This window comes from Trichosurus vulpecula, chromosome 7 (genome assembly GCF_011100635.1).
Source record: "Trichosurus vulpecula isolate mTriVul1 chromosome 7, mTriVul1.pri, whole genome shotgun sequence".
Classification (NCBI taxonomy): domain Eukaryota; kingdom Metazoa; phylum Chordata; class Mammalia; order Diprotodontia; family Phalangeridae; genus Trichosurus; species Trichosurus vulpecula.
Window position 1 is genome coordinate 53,738,378 of NC_050579.1, and position 20,064 is coordinate 53,758,441.

Sequence of the window (20,064 nt, forward strand, 5' to 3'; positions counted from 1 at the left end):
AGTATATTCCATTGCATTCACACACCATAACTTGTTCACTCAGTTCTCAATTGATGGACAGCCCCTCAGTTTTCAATTCTTTACCACCACAAAAAGAGTTGCTATAAAACTTTTGTACATATGTGTCTTTTTCATTTTTCTTTGTTCGCCTTAAGGTATAGCCCTAGTAACAGTATTGCTAGTTCAAAGGATAAACAAAGCTTAATAGGGGAGGGTTCCAAATTGCTTTCCAGAATACTTAGACTAGTTTGCAGCTCTTGCAACAGTACATTAGCATACCTGTTTTCCCACATCCTCTCCAGCATTTGTCATAAAATGCATTAGCTTCAAGACTATATGCATTCATTCATTTGTTCATTTATCCATTTATTCATCCATTCAACAAACATTTGTTAAGCACACCTACTGTGTGTTTAGATGTGGCACGATCTCTGCCCTCATGGAGTTTATAGTATCCTAGAGCAATGGCATGACCACAGATACCTATACCAATCAATATTTATTATGCACAGTTATCCCTTCCACATCATGCGGGTTAGGAGCTCAGCACCACCCCCGCCACCGCCGCCAATCTTCTGGAAAATCTGTGTAAAATTTTTTGGTCTTGCCTTCGTACCAAAGAAGTCTGAATTTTTTCTTTCTCTTTTATGAGGTGTTTACAATAACTTATTGTAGAATTTAAGTTAAGTATTTGGTCATAGGTTCTGTGTCATGTGCTGACCTTTGTCTACAGTTTCCACAAAATTCCCCCCAAATACCCATTTAATTTCTTATGCCAACCTACAATGCATCGAAAGTGCAGTGGAGAAACTCAAGATGTGGAAGGGATAACTGTATTTATTAGGTGTTAGGCAGGCACTGTGCTAAGTGCTAGAGATATAAAGGGGATAAAGGGGAGGGGGAATACCATCCCTGCCCTCAAGGAGTTTACATTCTTATGGAGAAGTCAACGTGTACATAGATGGGTATATACTGGGTACTGACAGAGTAGATGGAAGGTAGTTATAATGCCCAGATTGCAGCATGGAGTAGTGGTACGGACAGTTCTTGTAGTCACAAAGACCTGGATTCAAATCCCACCACAGTATGGGGTGGGATATATATGTGGTATAGTATATAGTATGACCCAACATAAATGTTGTCACTTAAACTCTCTGGGCCTCAGTTTTCTTATCTGTAAAATGAAAAGGTGGGACTCAACAACCTCTAAGGTCCTTTCCACCTCCAAGTCAAAGATCCTCAGAAGCATATCAGAGAGGTATAAACAAAGTGCTAAGTGAGATCTAAGTGCAAGGGCCATGACCAACTGTGAGGTCCAGGGAAGGCTTCATGGAAGAGGTGACATTTGAAATGAGATGGATTGGTTGAGATTAAAAAAGGGGGAAGAAATTCAACGGTTGAAGACAGGGAGGCAGGACACTCCAGGAACTGGAAACAATCCAAACAGAAGCATGGGACTATGAGGACTTAACGCTCAGAGAGCAGTTCTGATTGAGTGCAAGAGGCAATTGTATAAGAGAGACATGGACAGGTTCTTCTTCTAGAGGCAATTGGGGTTAGGTGACTTGCCCAGGATCACATGGCTATTAAGTGTCAAGCGTCTGTGTCCAGATTTGAACTTAGGTCCTTCTGACTCCAGGTGCTCTATTCACTGTGCCACCTAGCTGCCCCACCATTTTCTTTCAAACCCCCATGGAGCATCTGTATTTAATCTTCTGGAAAGGACTCAGTCAAGAGAAGATGGGATACAGAGCTGGGCAATGAGAGAACACATCAAGGTTTGCCGATGCCCCCCCACCCCATTTCTTACAGAGGATGCATAAAGTCCCTGCCCTCAAGAGGCCTGTATTCTAGTCAGAAGAATAGTCATAATAATGACAATAATACCAATAGTAATAATAATAATAATAATACAGGGCATATATCGTGTTCTGAGGTGTAAAACCAGTTTGTGTAGGTGATTCCATTTGATCCTTATGCCTCTGAAAGACCGGTGTGACCATCTCCAGTTTATGAAGGAGTTAAAGGAGGTCTGAGAGAGGTTAGGTGACTTGTCCAAGGCCAACAAGCTAGCAAGTATCAGAGGGTAGATTTGAACCCATCTTTGCCAATCCAGGTCCAGCACTCTTCCCCCAAAACACATTAGGTCTCCAGAAGACCTAAGGAAAAACCTCAAAGAACAAAGTCCCACATAAGCAGTAGAGACATTAAGTGCTATAGACATCAAGGAGGGCAAATCCATTCAGGGTTCAGCTGGGGGTGGGGGGGCTTTGTCCATCCTCACCAGTAACAGGGTTGGGTGGAAGATAGACTTCATGGTAAGATATCCCCGTACTTACCCCCCCAAGACACACACATACACACACCTGAACTAGTGCCTAGGTGCCTGTGAGTTTGGCTCATGGGAGAGGAAAATACCTTCCCAGAGACATACAAAGGGGAGAATCCACATTCTTCCCCCAGTGCCAGCCTTGAGTTCATCCAGGGGTCTTTCCCAGTACTGGGGGAGGGGGATGACAGGAGCAACTAAGCACTTGGTAAAAAGGGGAGTTGAGAGAGATTTATAGCCTAGCAATCAAAAAGAAAGCAACAGGCAGAGGCCTGCTTCCCTGTATGTCTTACCTAAGCTTTGCTTCTCCCTGAGGGCGTAGCAAATCTTTTTGTACACAGTAGGTGATACACATACAAATATATACACATGCACATGCTCAGATGTGTACATACAAAAACGCACTCATATTCCCATTTGTGCCCGTATAACAAATGTATGTGCACATGTATGCACACACACATGCAAATGCACATGATACACATCAACACATATACCCGTATGTACATATATCCACATGCATATGCACATATATAGAATACAGACCCACAAATATGCATACACATGCAGAGACACACATAGATACTTGTCTGCATACATGCACACATGCCTATGTACATACAAACAACATGAATGTACAATACAAGCCACATAAAGGTGCACATACAGACCACATATATATATGCACATGCACATGTGTGTACACATAGAGATATGCTGCAATCATGCGACATATGCCTATGCAACACACATGAACACACATGCACAAGTACAACACATACAGACGCATATATAGACACACACAATGCATGCATGTCTATGTGCATATAAGCACATGTACAATGCATTTTATGTTGCACAAGACATACGTTGCGTGCGTACGCACACACACACATATATCCATGACCACATATATGTATCTAATAGACACATTTGTGGTCATATGTGTACACGTACACATGCCCACATAGACATGCATGCATTTTGTTTTTCACTATAGTTTGCTCCTCTTCCCTCCATTAGACAGTAAAATTTGGATCCAGGAGGCTTCTAAAACTCATGTCAGAGCACATTCCCAAAGGGCAGAGAAAAAGGAAGCCAGGCTCTCGGGGGTTAATGCCTCCCACTTCAGTATGTGATAGATGGCAGGAGACAGAGGACCCTGCCTGCTGCCCTAATGAGATCTGATCAGGGTATTCTGCCTAGCAATAATAGCAAATGTGAAAGAGTGAAACTTCACACTCTTGCCTTCTGTTTGCTGTCTGATTTGTATAATAATCCTGCACCCAAAACAAATGCCCCTGTCAAAATTCAATTCCCCAGAGAAGCTGGCCAAGGCCATGCCCACCCTCTTGTTTTTAATAATAATATTTTCCATTTAATCTCTCTTAGAATTTTTGGCGGTTTTGTCCCTTCCAAACTCAAAGGAAAAATTAGCATTTAGATAGGATTGTGCTACATTAAAAACCAATTGAAATGGAAACAGGAATCATGGGCAGGGCTGAGGCTCTGGGAGTTTTTTCTTTCTTTTTTTTTTTTTTCCCATAGGCTGATTCTGCTGTGACATTCAGGCCGCCCAATGAACACCTCTTCCAGTGTCAACAGTGATCAGTATTCATTCTGTCTTTCTCTCCTCAGTCCCCTGGGTGCTGGGCTATCACACTCGAGCCCCCCCAAGCCCTCGAGGCACATATTTTTTATGATATTGTCCACTTGAAGCTTTCTTCTCTCTTTGCCGCTAACATTAATAAATTCAGAATACTAACACCTTCCTGGATTCTGTTCAAGACACGCAAGATGAAATGAACCTTGCCCTCTGGATAGGACATGTCATTTCTGGCTTCTTGGCCTTATTCCCCCCTCCCCAACCCCTACTTTCCCCCACCCCAACCACATCATTCACAGATGGATCCATGCATTACAAGGAAATCCTCAGCCTTTCCCTTCCCCCCAGTTTCTGTCTCCCCACTGGAGCTTCCCGTATCTCTGTCTCTCAGGAGACCGTAAGCTCTTCAAGTTCATGGGGTTGTTTCAGTGTTTTCATCCTAATATCCCTAGTGCCTAGCACAGTGCTTTTAAAAGTAAATCAAACATAATCTCAGTCTCAGGGAAGTGCCATGTTACAATATCTGGAGTCGGAGGATCTGTGTTCAAATCCTATCTCTGACATGTAGTTGCTGTGTAACCAAGTGAATTAATCTTTCGGGTCCGTCGTTTCTTTATCTGTAAGACTGGCTGGGGAGAAGTGGTGTTGGACTAGAGAGATGGTCCCTTCAACTCGGGATCTTCCTGTGGAAAGAGCCCTCGGTTAGGCCCCTGGAGTCATATTGCACAGAGTGCCCAGCCTGGCATCAGGAAGACTTCTGTTCAAATCCAGCCTCAGACAGTTACTAGTTATGCGACCCTGGATAAGTCACTTAACCTCTGTCTGCCTCATTTGCCTAATCTATAAAACGGAGATAAGAATAAAAGTATCTACCTTCCAGGATTATTGGGAAGATACAACGAGAATATTTTTAAACCCTTTGCAAACCTTAATGTGCTATATGTACACTCTAGTTATTATTATTGATTTGGGGGCCATCATCATCACTGTCGTTGGTGTTATGTTAAAAAGTCCTGGGTTCAAATCATAGCCGTGCCATGTACTGCCTACCAGACCTTAAGCCAGTCACTTCTCACCCATGATCCTCAGTTCCCTCATCTGTGAAACGAGGGGATTCCCCCAGGTTAGTGGTGTCTAGCTCAGACAGAAACAGGGACCGCTAAACCACGTAGAATGAGCCCTGTGGGACACATATTAACTGAGAAAACTCTTAGAAAACCAGTAAGAACATTATCCATGTTTTGCTTTTTAAAATTTGCTTGCTATGTATTTCCCAATTGCATTGCAATCTAGGTCAGGATGCCCAGCAGCCCACATGTTTGATATCCCTGGACTAGAGGACCTTTTAGGGAACCTTTTGGCGATTAGATCAATGACCTAGGATCCCTCATAGGGACGAGGGTTTGATGGATGAGACTGAAAGGTGGAATGGAATTGTCAGGTCTAATTGTCCCATTTTACAGATGGGAAGACTGAGGCCCTGAAAGGTTGACTTGGCCAGAAGGGGAAGGGGCTGGTCCAAAATCACACTGATAACATTGAAGGTGGGATTAAAACCCAGGTCCTCCAATCATTTATTCAGCAGTTCTTTTCAATGTGATATGAGTAGCTATCTCTCCATGTCTCCTGCAAGGTTGGGAGCAGGGTAGGGGGTGGGGTTCAAAAGGGAGGATTGGAGGGTGGAATGGGGAGATGTGAGAGGAATCTAATGGAGTTCCAAGAGAGCAACCTAGAAATCAAATTGGGGGGGGGGGCGCGCAATCTTGGCCCCCAACTGGTTGTGCAGGTTATGCTAACACCAAAAGGAAGATTCATCGGACGTTTTCCTGAACTTGTAAGGGCTCCACAACAGGCTGCTTTTGCATACGTTGCCTCTATTAACTGAACCTTCTAAAGATGGAGGAGGTAATCTTTCGACGAATTTATTTTACTAGCTGACCAGGAACTATTTTGGTAACTTTTATTGCTAGGAGAAAGGGCACAAGGCAATGTAGGACAAACAAGAGTGGAAAAATGACAGTGAAAAACCATTTATTAAGCACTTACTGTGTTCAGAGCACTGTCCTAGGCCCTGGAGGAGACACAAAACCTAGATCAGATGTGTAAGGAAGGCTATTTGTTTGCGTTTTTCCTGGCTATAACTTTGTCCCCTTACCTCCATTCCTAACTGCTGACCAATCACACCTATGTTTATGTAGCACAGAAACGTTTGCAATACAGAGCCTTTCTGCTGAGTAAGCCAGTTTTCCAATTATGCCCACATTCGTAGGCCAGGTTGCCATACCAACTCCCCATATCCTGACTTCTCCCAGGAGAGAGAGGGTGAGTTAGAGGCTGACATTAAAAGATTTATAATGCCATGCGCTGCTGGCCATCTTTGTGGATAAGCAGGGCACGGTGGAAAAGAGGTCTCAGGTTTAGTGGTGGAGGACCTGGGTTTGAATCTCAGCTCAGTCGCTTCCTTGGGCCAGTCACTTCATTTTTCTGGCCTGGTTCTTCATCCATAAAATGAGGGGGTTAGAACATAGGACCCATAGGTTCCCCTCCAACTTTAAATTCTCTGATTCTAATTTTAAGGTCTATACCTGTGATCCTATAAAGCCCACTTCAAAGAAGAAGTATGGTATTATGGAAAGAGCCTTGGAGTTGTAATCAAAAGACCATAACTCTCTCATTTAGTATCCATGGCACCTTGGGCAAGTCACTTAACTTATCTGAGCCTTAGTTTCTTCATCTGTAAAATGCAGGTACTACTTGGACTGCCTACGAAATGGAGAAAAATCAAGAAGTGGAGAAAATCAAACACCATCATGTATATGTGTAATCCTAGTACACTCTAGTACACTGCCATTATCATTGACAATAACAAAGAGAAGTGTTAATAAGAATAATTCAGGTAGAAACTGATGATGAAATGTTATCACAAACGACTATTTCTAATTCCTATCCAGATTGTTTTCTGTACAGACTCAGGCCCAATATGGCTCAACACCACATTTAAGCCAAATTCACGATCACTTTCGTGTGGCTTGAGCTGTTTGTTTTCATAAATTCAGCTGGTTGGCCCAAGTAAGAAATGGTGACAACAAATTTGTACTTTAATGGTGCTGCCTCATCTAGCCAATTCATTTCTCCAATTGCCTTCCTCTGGAGTCATCTTTTTGGGTTTTCTCACCTAGACTTTCCCGACGAAGCTGGCTTACCTAAACCTTCCAGAAGAACTTCAACTCCTTGATAGCAGGGACCAGCTCTTGTTTTCTCCTTGTATCCCCAGCACCTAGATGTACAGGCACTAAATAAGATGCTTGTTGAATTAAATTGAATTCCTTATCTCAGACCACCCGACCTGAAAGCTCTACAGATGGGGAGGCTGAGACTGGTGGATCTCTTGAGCTCAGGAGTTTTGAGCTAAAGTGGGGGAAAGAAAGAAAGAAAGAAAGAAAGAAAGCAAGCAAGAAAGAAAAACAAACAAAGAAAGGAAGGAAGGAAGAGAGAGAGAAACAAAGGAAGGAAGAGAGAAACAAAGAAAGAAAGAAAGGAAGGGAGAGAGAAACAAAGAAAGAAAAAGAAAGGGCAAGGGAGGGAGGAAGGGAGAAAGAAAAAAAGACAGACAGAAAGAAATTCTTAAGCTTCTGCTATGAACCAGATACTATGCTAGGCCCTAGAGATAGAAATACCAAAGACAGTGTCTGAACTTCTGGAGCTTAGATCCTAATATTTTCTTTTCTTTCCAGCCCTTCCCCTTCCCATACCCATTGTATGCTTCAGTTTCCTGTCATTCTAGTGAAAAGGTTGAATTGGAAAGAGTTTGAGTCCTAAATCTACGATCCAAGCTCTAAATCTATGACCCAAGAATTTTAGGAAGTTACTTGGCTTCTAAGTGGCCTCTGGCACCTCTTTCAAACTAGAAGTTGAAAAGTGGGTTCTCCCCTGTATTGGTAGAGGGAGTTTTCTCTACAAATGTAATCACAGGTCAGGAAAAAAAGACATTAAACCCTCCACTAAAAATTCCTTAAAATTCCTGTTTCTGACTCTTTTCTCTGTTTTTTTAATATTCTTTCTTTATGTCCAGTTTGGAGCATAATTCTTGATTCTTGTTTTCTACAGGAAGATGATCTGAATGGAATCCACATTGTGGCCTTTGCAGAGAAGAGCGACCCTGGTAGGACCCTTTCTTTCTCCCTGGGGCCCTGTGGCATCACACCTTCCATGAGAGTTGACTTGCTTTAGTCCTGGAGCCCTCTCCTCCAGGGCTGCCTTCTCATCACAAGGCACTAGGGGAACGTGGGCAGGGGGTGGAGGGCAGGAAAGAAGCAATCTATCAATTCCAGGGGCCTGGATGAAGTCCGCTCTTCCTATCCCTCCTTCCCTGTATCTGAAGTAAAGCCAGGGGACACTGGATGCCCCTAGTGTTCATGCAGTTGGGATAGAGTCAATTTTCACTTCCAGCAAAGGGGAACGTAACCACAGCTAATCAAAATATACGTGACGTACTCTGCTGCCAAAAAGGTACAGAGGGAAATACTCAGTATCAGTATAGATGATAAAGCTTTGAAGCTTTATAGGTGAGTGGGTATGGTGGGGAGGAGCAGATACATTGTTTTTTGGTACTAATTTTAACACACACAACAGCATAGGGAAGTGGAGAGAAGGCTGGCCTCCAAGCCAGGAAGACCTGGGTTCAAATGCTGCTTCTGTCACTTCCTGGCTGTGTGACCCTGGGCTAGTCACTTACCTTCTCAGTGTTCCAGGCAGCTCTCTGAGGCTGTAAACTTCAGAGAAGGTACTCCTTCTACATGGGTAGAGATAGTTTCCTTATCCAGGAATTCCCCATAAATTGATGACAAAATCATAAGATTCCTATCCCCTATGACATTAAAGAAAGTCATTGTGTCATAGTAGATAAAAAGTCAGTGTCAAAGTCAAGAAGACCCGGATTCAAATCCTGCCCCTTACACATTAATTGTGTGACTGAGCTAGCTCTGGAGTCAGGGGACCTGGGTTCAAAGTTTGCCTCTGAGCCTTACTATGTTTGTGTGTGCTAGAGGAAAAAGGGAATAAGCACCTACTAAGTATAAGACATTTTACAAATATTATCTCATTGGATCCTCACAACAACCTCGTGAGGGTGATGCTAGCACCATTATTATTATTATTTCACAGTTAAGGAAAGTGAGGCAAAGACTCCTCCAGGTCACATAGTAAGTGTCTGCGGCTAGATTTGAACTCTGTTCTTCCCAACTCCAGGCCCAGGGCTCTATCCACTGCACCACCGAGACATTGGGCAGATCATTACACCTCCCAGTGCTTCAGTTTCCTGTCATTCTAGTGAAAAGGTTGAATTGGAAAGAGTTTGAGTCCTAAATCTACGATCCAAGCTCTAAATCTATGACCCAAGAATTTTAGGAAGTTACTTGGCTTCTAAGTGGCCTCTGGCACCTCTTTCAAACTAGAAGTTGAAAAGTGGGTTCTCCCCTGTATTGGTAGAGGGAGTTTTCTCTACAAATGTAATCACAGGTCAGGAAAAAAAGACATTAAACCCTCCACTAAAAATCTATCCTGATGCCTCATCAGGTCCTTCCAAGCTGTTGAGGCTGTTTGATTGACTGTATGTTGGTCTGACAACCTGCCTAGCTAAGTCAAAGAGGTTCTCACAAAGGTAGCCACAGGAACATGCAGTCTTTGGGGCTTTAGCAAGTCACAAAGAGCATCTAATAAATCACAGAGGGGTTGTAATCTTCACTGGTGAAAGAGGCATCCACACTGACAAAATCTTGGATCTTTGACAATGACATTAAAACGGTGGTCTGATTAAATCATTTGTATGGAGTAGCTTATATTAAACATGGCAGTTTACTGGATGAATGTATCTGTTTATGCCATAAAATATTTCTTCTGCTTAGGAAGTTGACTGAAGAGAAATCTAATCTAGCCCCCAAATTGGATGGAAAATGGGCAGTACAGCTTATCCCTAGACTGTCAGTTACTGCTAGATGAGTGGCATTTTCATAGCCAACCAGTGGTATGTTGATTTCACTTGTATTTAAGTAAAATAGCAATGGAAAGGAGAGAGAGAGAGAGAGAGAGAGAGAGAGAGAGAGAGAGAGAGAGAGAGAGAGAGAGAGAGAAGAGGAAGAGGAGGAGGAGGAGAGGAAGAAGAAGAAGAAGAAGAAGAAGAAGAAGAAGAAGAAGAAGAAGAAGAAGAAGAAGAAGAAGAAGAAGAAGAAGAAGAAGAAAAAATGGAAGTGAAGCTGCTAGTAGAACAGAAACTCCATGAGGGCAGAAACTTCCTTAATCCTCTGCATTCCCTCAGTGCCAGGCACACACTGAGCTCTTTGTAAGTCTTGGCTGATTTCAATTATGAATAAGTGTTAAAGTTAGGTTCAGAGGAGACTTGCCGTAATTTAAGAAAGGAGGGAAGAAGGAACAATGTCCCTTGAGCCTGAAAAACTGGCAACCAAAACTCTTAAGTAAATTATCTCAGAGGAGCTTTGGTTGTCAAGAAATGTCCAAGAGATGCAGGTCTCTTTCCATATACTGTGGACCTTGGAGAGAGAGCACACAGGATTTTAGGCTCATAGAGTTAGAAATGAAAGGAAGCTAAGACACCATCGAGGGCAAAGATGATCTTTAAAGAAGAGAAAGATAGAGTTCATAGAGGTCAAGGGTCAGTCAAACAACGCACACTTATTTAGCACCTGCAACATGCCAGGTCCTGTGAGCATTAGGGATAAAAAGAGGCAAAAACATCCCCTTCTCTCAATGAGCTCCCAATCTAATAGAGAAGACAACAGGTAAACACCTGTGTACAAACAAGCTATAGACAAGGTAAATTGGAGGTAAGCCCAAACTTTGGGAAGGCACACACATTAAAAGGGACCAGACATGGTTTCTTGCAGAAGGTGACATTTTAGCTGGAACTTGAAGGAAGTCTAGGAGGTAGAGATGAGGACTGGGGACAGCCAGACAAAATGTCTGGAGGTGTCTAGTGTGAGGAATAGCAGTGTTAGTGTCTGGATTGAAGAGTGCTTTCCAAGGAAAAGTGAAATGTCAGAAGACTGGGAAGGTAGGAAGGGGCCAGTTTGTGAAAGGCTTTAAAAGCTAAACAGAATTTTATATTTGATCTTGAAGGTAATAGGGAGCCACTGGATTTTATTGACTGGTCAGACTGGAGTTTCAGGAAAAAAAATCTTTGGAAGCTGAGTTAAGGATGGACTGGACAAATCTAATTACTCTAGAATTCCCTATTAGGGAATTTTCAGAGTTCTTGAAGTGTTCTAGACCAAGAAAGAGAAAAATAGCCAAGAAGCCAATTGCCTAAGGTTTACAAGCTCTCTCCAAAGAGAATGAGGCTCCTAGTGTTGTGTGAACAGGGATGAAATCATAATTCACAGCAGCCACCTGGCCAGTCTCCAGCAGGCTCCTACTTCCCCCTCTGCACACTGCTCCCCCCCATCCCCACCCCCACACACACCATTCCCACCTCCCAAGTTTGTGACTGAGCCTGCCCTGCTCTTGAAGAACAATGGAACAAAGAGGCCTAGAAAGTTGCACTAACCTGTTTGACCGAGATTGGAGCTATAATGAATCAAGCTCCTGAAAAACGCCTTTCACCTCCTCCCTACACAAATATCCCTGGGCCCAGATCCTGCCTGCTCCCAAAGGGACCCCGGGCAGGGCCAGGGCAGGCTAGCCTTAGAATGGGGGCAGCTGGCAAGACAGGCTGCCCCTCCCTTCATTGGGAGAAGTGACTCTCATCTAGAAATAGAAAGTGTTTTCAGGGGGAGGCTCTGGGTACAAGACTGGTCAATCATTGACATCGACATTTGGTGATTTCTCTCCTGCGGAGGGAGGTGGGTGGCAGAAAGACCACTTTCTTTCAATGCATCCTCCCCTGCCCCTCCCCCTTCCCTGGGTGTCCTGTTGGTCTTGAAGAAATGCTAAGTACTGTTGCTTGTAGATCCAATCCCCCACCCCCAAGCAGCCCGAGTCACACACACACACACACACACACACACACACACACACACACACACACACAAGCACAAAGAAGCATGTGTAAGCTCTCCTGAAACAGAAAGACCATGGTCAGAAGTGGTGCCGCAGAGTGTCTGGGAAGGCAGGCTAGCACAATGCCATCACAGAATTTTTGAGTTGGAAGGAATCTGGGAGGTCATTTAGTCTAAGCCTCTTTTTTGACAGACAGCGTTCAGGAAAGTCAAATGCCTTAAGGTCACTTAGCTAGTTAATTGGTGGCAGAACTAGAACCCAGGACTCCTGATAGCCCATTCAGTGGTCAATTTCACAGCCTTCCCAGTGTGATCCTGTGCAGGCAGTAAACACTGTCTGCATACACCCAGGACTTCAAGCCTTCTAGCTGGCAGTAGTTTGTCATAAAGGCCTTGGACTTTAGAGCTGACAAGGCTTACAAGAGCCCTTCACACATCACAATTGCTTCATTTCATAGATGAGGAAACTGAGTCCCAAAATAACACAGGTATTAAACAGCAGAGCTGGGATTTCGACCCAGCCCCTGATTCCAAATCCAGCAATTCTTCCACTTCCCCTGGAGTCGGGAGGACTTGGGTTCAAATCACACCTCAGCACTTAGTAGGTGTACAGCCTCAGACTCAGCTTTCTCACTTATGAAATGGTGGAAATGATAGCTCCTGCCTCCCAGGATCTTCCTGAGGATCAGATGGGATGACATATGTAAAGAATTCTGGAAACCTTCAGGCGTCGTATAAATGTGAGCTACTGGTATTTATGCTCTAAACTCCATAAGCCTGGGTCCCAAGTATTTTACTGCCTAGAGAGTACAGAAGAAAGCACACTGGACTTGGAATCAGAAACTTTGGTCCAAGGCTCAGTTATAGAACCTTGTGAGCGTCATATCAGCTCTCTGAGCCCCAATTTCTTCATCTGTAAAGTAGGCGTAATAATACTGACTCTACCCATCCCACCGGGTTTTAGGAGACTCAAAGGAGATAACAAATATGAAACTACCTGATAAATGCAAGCTGTTATTATTAAGATCCTACCAGTGGCCTCCAGTAATTCTGGAATACAGACTACCTCAGCCCTTCCCAGGCCGGAGAAATATTTTGTATTGCTCCGACAGGCCTTTGTTGTACTAAGATGCTCTAAATCTTTGGCTAATAGGATCTTCCTCCGCCAGCTCCCCAGAAGGTCTAGCCAGGAAAGGACGTTTTCCCAGGTCTCTGGATACTTTTTGAGATTTCCTGGTTGAGCTGCCTCGTCTTTCTTCTCCAGTGATCCCCCCCCCCTTCTCTGGCTTTCTGTGTGGTTGCTTAGAGAGCCAGCTTGGGTAGCCGCTCATTTGACAGGTTTGAAAATGAATGCATCTCTTCCCTGCCGACCCCCAGATGTGTCTGAATAAATTTGACATCTTTTTTATAGGACTTGATGAAAGGTTTTGCAAAGTGGTGTTTCTACATGAGTGCCCCCTAGATGGATATCCTCCTTGGGAACACAGAATGTGAGTGCTAACAAGCTTGAAATGGAAAGATGGGCCAGTCTCTGTATCTAGTGCAGATTAAGTGAGGGGCCTGCGAATGGTGAATGTCTAAGCCCTGTACCACCAGAGCAGCTGCTGCTGCCTCTGGAATTTTAAATTTTTTGAGATAAACTGCAAATATAAATTCAAAGGCTAATTGATCATTTGGTTTCTCAGCGCCTACTTAGCAATGCCTTATGTTTTTACAGAGCTTTCTACTTTTCAAAACACTTTTTGCATCCATTATCTTGTTTGCATGGCACCTATAAAGAGATGTAGATTTGGAGCCAGAAGCCTGGGGCTTGAAACAGGCCCAGCATTAACTTGTGACCAGGGATGAGTTGATTCTGCAATCCAAGCCTCATTTTCTAAATGCAAAATGATGATGATAATACTCATATCCCTTAACTCAGAAGGCTGTGAAAAAAGGGTTTTGTCAATTTGAAAGTGCTACAGATGTGTGAGAAGCAGAGTAGAGATTATCTAGGTTCAGGCCCCACTGCTGATATAAACTGGTGGCGTGACACTGGGAGTCATTTAACCTTCCGGTGCCCCAGGTAACTCTCTGAGACTGAAGTTGCAGATCAGGTACCAATCTTCATCAATAAAGTTTCCTAAAGCAAAGAAAGTCACATATTCTTTTACCCACTCCCCCAGTAGAGTGAGGCACCATTGGTCCTCACAAGTCCTCTAAGCTAATTAAAGCTAATGATGATGATGATGGTGATGTCTGACATTTATATAGCTCTCTAAGGACTACTATATTAATAATCCTAAGAAAAAACCTATGATATGCAATTAAAATGATTGAAACTTTAATCATTTAAACAAATAATTGAAAGCAAAAAGTGGGAAATGGATAACAGAACTGACAGTCATTGTCATTCAGTCATTTGAGTCGTGTCCGACTCTTCGTTACCCCATTTGGGGTTTTCTTGGCAAAGATGCTGCAGTGAGTTGCCATTTCCTTCTCCAGCTCATTTTACAGATGAGAAAACAGACAGGTTTAAGTGACTTGTCTAGGGTTGCACAGGTAGTTAGTGTCTGAGGCTGGATTTGAAATCAGGTCTTCTTGATTCCAGGCCCAGTGCTGATATCAACATTAATTATAATCACTTCATCTAGAAGTGTAGCTAGTATCCATTAATTAGCAGAACAGGGAGATGAGCAGAGCCCGGAAGCATCTCAGACAGCAAACATCTGACTTAATTACCAAATGAAGAGAGATAGTTCTCAAAGGCAACCTAGGTCAGAATCTAAACTTGCCTCTAAGAAATCTTAAAAATAGGGATGATAGGTTAGGGTTAGTGACAGCCAAAAAGGCTAAGGGGATCATTGTGTTTGTCCTTTGTTTTCGAAGAGGACCATGACATCAGGGGAATGACAACATGACTTGCAGTTGATTTTGATTTGAGAGAGGGAGGGCTGTGCAAGGTCACCAGCCTCGCTTTCTCCTCCAGAGCCATCTGGGTCCAGTGACCTGATATTCATCAGGATGACTGGAGATAACCCAGGATGTAATGAGAGACCCTGGCCCTTTCAGGCTTAGGCCTTTTCATGTACTCACTTAGAGTGAGGTAACGCCCATTTGGTGAATAGGCCTCTTTAAGAAGTGAGTCAAGGGTAAGGGGCGTAGAGTCTATGAGTAAGGAGGTAATGGTTTCTTTGCATTCTGCCTTGGCCAGATTACATCTGCAGACTTCTATTCAGTTCTAAGCACCATTGATTGCAAAAGAAAGGCTGTTGCTAAATTGGAGAATGCCCAGAGGTGCGCAACCAGCATGGTAGTGGAAGACGTCAAGTTCACGTCATATGGAGGTTCTGTTTAAGGAACTGGGCATAGAGAGCTTGAAGGAGTTAAGGCTTGAGGGGGACATGAGAACTGTCTTCAAGTATTTAAACAGTTGTCATGTGGAAGATAGATTATAATTGTTCTCTTTGACCTTAGAAGACAGGACAAGGAGCAATGAATGAATGTTGGAAAGAGGCAGATCTTGGATTGATGTCAGGAAAAAAAAATTGCTAACAATCGGCACCATGATAATAGTAAATGTCCCACCTCAGGAGGTAAAGAGTTTCTTCCTCTTTGAATGGTTTTTTAAAAAGGCTGGATGGGGGGCAGCTAGGTGGTGCAGTGAGTAGAGCACCAGCCCTGGAGTCAGGAGGACCTGAGTTCAAATCCAGCCTCAGACACTTGATACATGTACTAGCTGTGTGACCTTGGGCAAGTCACTTAACCCCAATTGCCCTGCCTTCTCCCTCTCTAAAAAAAATAAATTGATTAAAAAAAAAAGGCTGGATGACCCCCTTCTCAGACATGTACACAGGATTCTTGTTTTGATTTTGATTGGACTAGATGCCCCTGTGATTTTTGGAGCTGACAATTCACTTTGTAGATGGCAATGGTGAAGTCGACGGCCCTACCACCAGGGCTATGTTGAAGCCAGCCCTAATGAGCTTGCAAAAATGATTAGAATTTTAAAGTATTTACAACTCAGAAGTCTATGCTCACCATAAAGCAGCTTGATTTAGTTTTTTGTTGATTGTCTAGACTTAAGAAAGTCAATGCAGTTTAAACTTAAAAGTGTATATGCATATACATACTTTTTTTTCTTTTTCCCAGAGAGCCCAATTGTTAAACATCTACCAGCATACCCTGCTTTGCTTTCTAAACACTGTTTGAGCTCAGCAGAAATGCAGGAGAAGGCTCAAGGAGTGAAGTAATCACCAGACTGGAGGCTAATAACAAATATATTCACATGTGTTTATATAGTGCTCTAAGGTTTACAAAGTGTGTTACGTATATTACCTCGCTTGAGACTCACAACGCTCCTGCCTGCATAGCACTCTGACTTCGTCTGATCCTAGAAGATGTACAGAAATATATACATATTTATATGTATACACACATACATATATACACCTATACATATATATACATACATAATACATATACATATATACACATATACAGAGATACGATATACATACACATATTTATATTAATAAATATATATTTATACATGTGTGAATATATATGTATAATACAATACACATTCATACATATATATGCACATGTGTATGTATGTCCATGTGTATACATATATCATGCAATATACATAATTATGTGTATATATGTATATGTGTGTGTAAATGATATGTATACACACATACACACATATGTATGTGTGTGTATATATGTAGGTATATATGTATATGTATATGTATATGCATGTATGTATATACACATTAGTTAGTACTTGAGAAGGCAGCATAGGGTCCAGAGTAGGGCCCTGGACTAGGAATGAGGAAGACATAGGACCACAGATATTTACTTGCTGGGTGACCCTGGGTCTCAATTTACTCACCTTTTAAATGAAGGGGTCAGACTCAACGGCCTTGAGGGCCACCCCCAGCTCTAAATCTCTGGTCCTAAGTGCAAAGTAAAGAAGGGAGTGTGTGTAAGAGGAATGGTGGCCAAGAAAGAGGGGGAGGAGAGGGAGAATGTTGTAAGGACAGAATTCAGTCAATGCATCACCCTCTCTGGGTGTTTCCCTAGTCTTCCTGGACACTCCAACCTCCCGATGATTCGCAGAGCAAACCTCCAAACGCAATCTTCAGTATGTGTGATTCTTGCTTGTCTACAAACTTAATTAAGCAGATGCAAACAAGCAGCAGCGAGGTTAAACTATGGGATGACTGATGGGGGAAAAAAGATCCAGTTTCAGGAAGGCAGAGAACAAGACTAAGTCACTTAAACCCAGCTAGCCTGCTCCTCGGGGACTTCTTCTTTTGCTCTAAGATAATGAGCATGCACAGTGCCCCTGGGAGATGTCAGTTCACTTTTACAGGGGGAGAAAGTGAAGCAAGAATACTGAGGGCCAGGAGGGGCGGGAGGGGCAGGAGGGGCCTGAGGCTCGTTAGGTGTGTTTGCTCTTCGGCTAGCTGCCAGCTTCTGAGGCATTCCTTGGCTGTGGGAGGCCTTGGCTTCTGCTGAAGTGAGGGAGACTGTCCCAGGACAGGTCACCAGGAAATTGACACAGCCTCAGTCCCACCAGGTTCTGTCATAATCATATGTTTCCTTACTCATGAGCAATCCAAGTCCCAAGGAGACCTCTAACCACTTGCTTCTTCTGAGGAGGCAGTAGCCAAGGGGAATAATCACCTCGTTGGGTGCTCATCATTTAATCTTGGCTACAGAGATCCCAAGACTAAAAGTCTGGGCCCCTGCCTGAGGCCAGAAATGCCTCAGTGTGTCATGGGAAATAAACATCTTTTGAGATCTGTCCTTTTTCATTTTATCCCAGCTGTCTGGTACCTAGTAATAAAGGGGGAAATTCTTGCCTAAGGGATGCCTGCCTGGGGATTTTTAGGTGCTCTGCCTCTCTGAAATCTGAAAAATATGAAGCTAAGAGAACAATTAGAGTGTCAGGCCTGGAGTCAGGAAGACTCATCTTCCTGAGTTCAAATCTGGCCTCAGACACTTACTAGCTGTGTGACCCTGGGCAAGTCACTTCACCCTGTTTGCCTCAGTTTCCTCATCTGTAAAATTAACCTTAGAAGGAAATGGCAAACCACTCCAGTATCTTTGCCAAGAAAACCCAAAATGAGGTCACAAAGGGTCAGACCTGACTCAAAAATGACTGAAAAGTGAACAACCGATTCACATTTAGTTTCAGAGGCCCCCTCTCCCTCCTTTGCAAACAATCACTCAGAATTTAGGGGGAGAAAGTGCTTTTGAACTTGCCCCTGATCTCACTGAACCTGATTCCCTTTCTCTAGTCCGTCTGTTCATGAAGCCTCTCCACTCTGTTAGAGGGATAACCTAGTTTTGCCAATATGTAAAAGGTGCTCTCTGTACTTCCCCATCACTGTTAAATCTCAGATGAGATACATGGTATTCTTAGTACCCCATTGATTCTGGGAAAAGCAGCAAAGTAGGTTCACATTTGGGGCCTCTGAGGGAAAAATATTCCAAAAATAAAAGTCCTCCTTATTCTGCGGATTGGGACCCAGACGGACTGCCAAGAGGCAGAATAGTTCTTCCTTTGCACACCGCACCCCTTCCCAGGAAATTCAGGGACTGCCCAGGTGGCTTTTCCATCTCTGCTCCCAAGCATCGTACATGTCAGATTGAACGAAGGGTGTGAGAGTTTAATAGCATGAGGAACTCTGTCATTTGTTAATTTAACATTGCCTTTAACTGGGTGGGAGGTGAGGGGTGGTCTCTGGAGCGTGTTAGCATGTGAGTGGCGGGTCACTCCGCTAGAATTCCCTGTCCTGTTTCCCTTCTCATTAATGGTGGTGCAATAGCTATTCCCTATGGCTGTTTGTCGCCCTGTCGCTCAGGTTTAGAAAGCACTGGAACAAGACAGTCTCCACACAGGCTAGGGGAATTCAGGGGGTGTTGATGACCCCACCTGAAGAGCCCAGGGATGTAGGTGGCACAGCACACATACCACCAGGGAGGATTCCTTCACAACTCATCGGGATAATGCTTTCAACTCATAAAGAAACAAGCAATGATATTTAACAATAATAATAGCAAACATTTCTATAGTGCCTACTATGTGCCAGGCACTGCTCACTAAGTGCTTTACAAGTATCATTTCATTTAATCCTCATGACAGCCCTGGCAGGGAGCTGCTATGATTATCACCATTTTTACAGTTGAAGAAACTGAGGCAAGTGACTTGCTCAGGGTCACACAACGAGCAAGGGTCTGAGGCCAGATTTGGATGGAGGTGTTCTTGACTCCAAGCCCAGCGTTCAATCAGACAAAGTCACCCTGTACAATGAGACAAATTCAAGAATGTCTCCAACAAATTAGAAAATATCACTATAAAAATGAATTAGAATGCAAGGATCTAAGACAACTCTAAAAGACTCATGATCTCATGATGGCAAATGCTATCCACATCCAAAAAAAGAACTATGGAGTCTGAACATGGATCGGAGCATATTATTTGCTCTCTCTTTTTGACTGTTTCGTCTTTCTCGTGGTTTCTCCCATTGGTTCTAAGTCTTCTTTACAACATGACTAATGTGAAAATATGTTTAATATGAATGCCTATGTCAGATTGCAGGGGAGGTGGGGGAGAGGAAGGAGAAGGAGAAAATTTACAACTCAAAATCTTATGGAAGTGAATACTGAAAACTAAAAATAAATAAATACATAATTTTAAAAATAAATAAAAATGAATTAGAATCAAGATGGGTACAAGGTGATACAGATAATGAACAATAATGCCAAAAGAAAATTAAAATATCATTTATGTATGACATCAGGAAAGCATAGACACAACTACAGAAGGAAAAGACCTGGAGATCATAGTGAACCACAAATTAGCCATCAGTTTCATAGAAAAGAAAACAATCATGATATTGATTTGTCTGCTAAAAAAAAGAATGCTTGCTAGCTTGACTATGCATATTTGTTATTAGATTTTTTCTTTTTCTTTTTTTTAGTGCTTAATCTAATTTACTTAATATTTTTAGTTTTCAGCATTGATTTTCACAAGAGTTTGAATTACAAATTTTCTCCCCCTTTCTACCCTCCCCCCCACTCCAAGATGGCATATATTCTGGTTGCCCTGTTCCCCAGTCAGCCCT

The 20,064-nt window shown here is 43.0% G+C and overlaps 1 protein-coding gene across 1 annotated transcript in view; it reads left to right on the forward strand.

The window, feature by feature from the left end:
- Positions 1–20,064, forward strand: part of CASQ2 (calsequestrin 2) — a 107,932-nt gene that overhangs the window by 77,084 nt on the left and 10,784 nt on the right. The window contains exon 8 of the mRNA XM_036769283.1: positions 8,043–8,097. Coding sequence (XP_036625178.1) covers positions 8,043–8,097 — 55 coding nt within the window. The remainder of the gene's footprint in view (positions 1–8,042; positions 8,098–20,064) is intronic.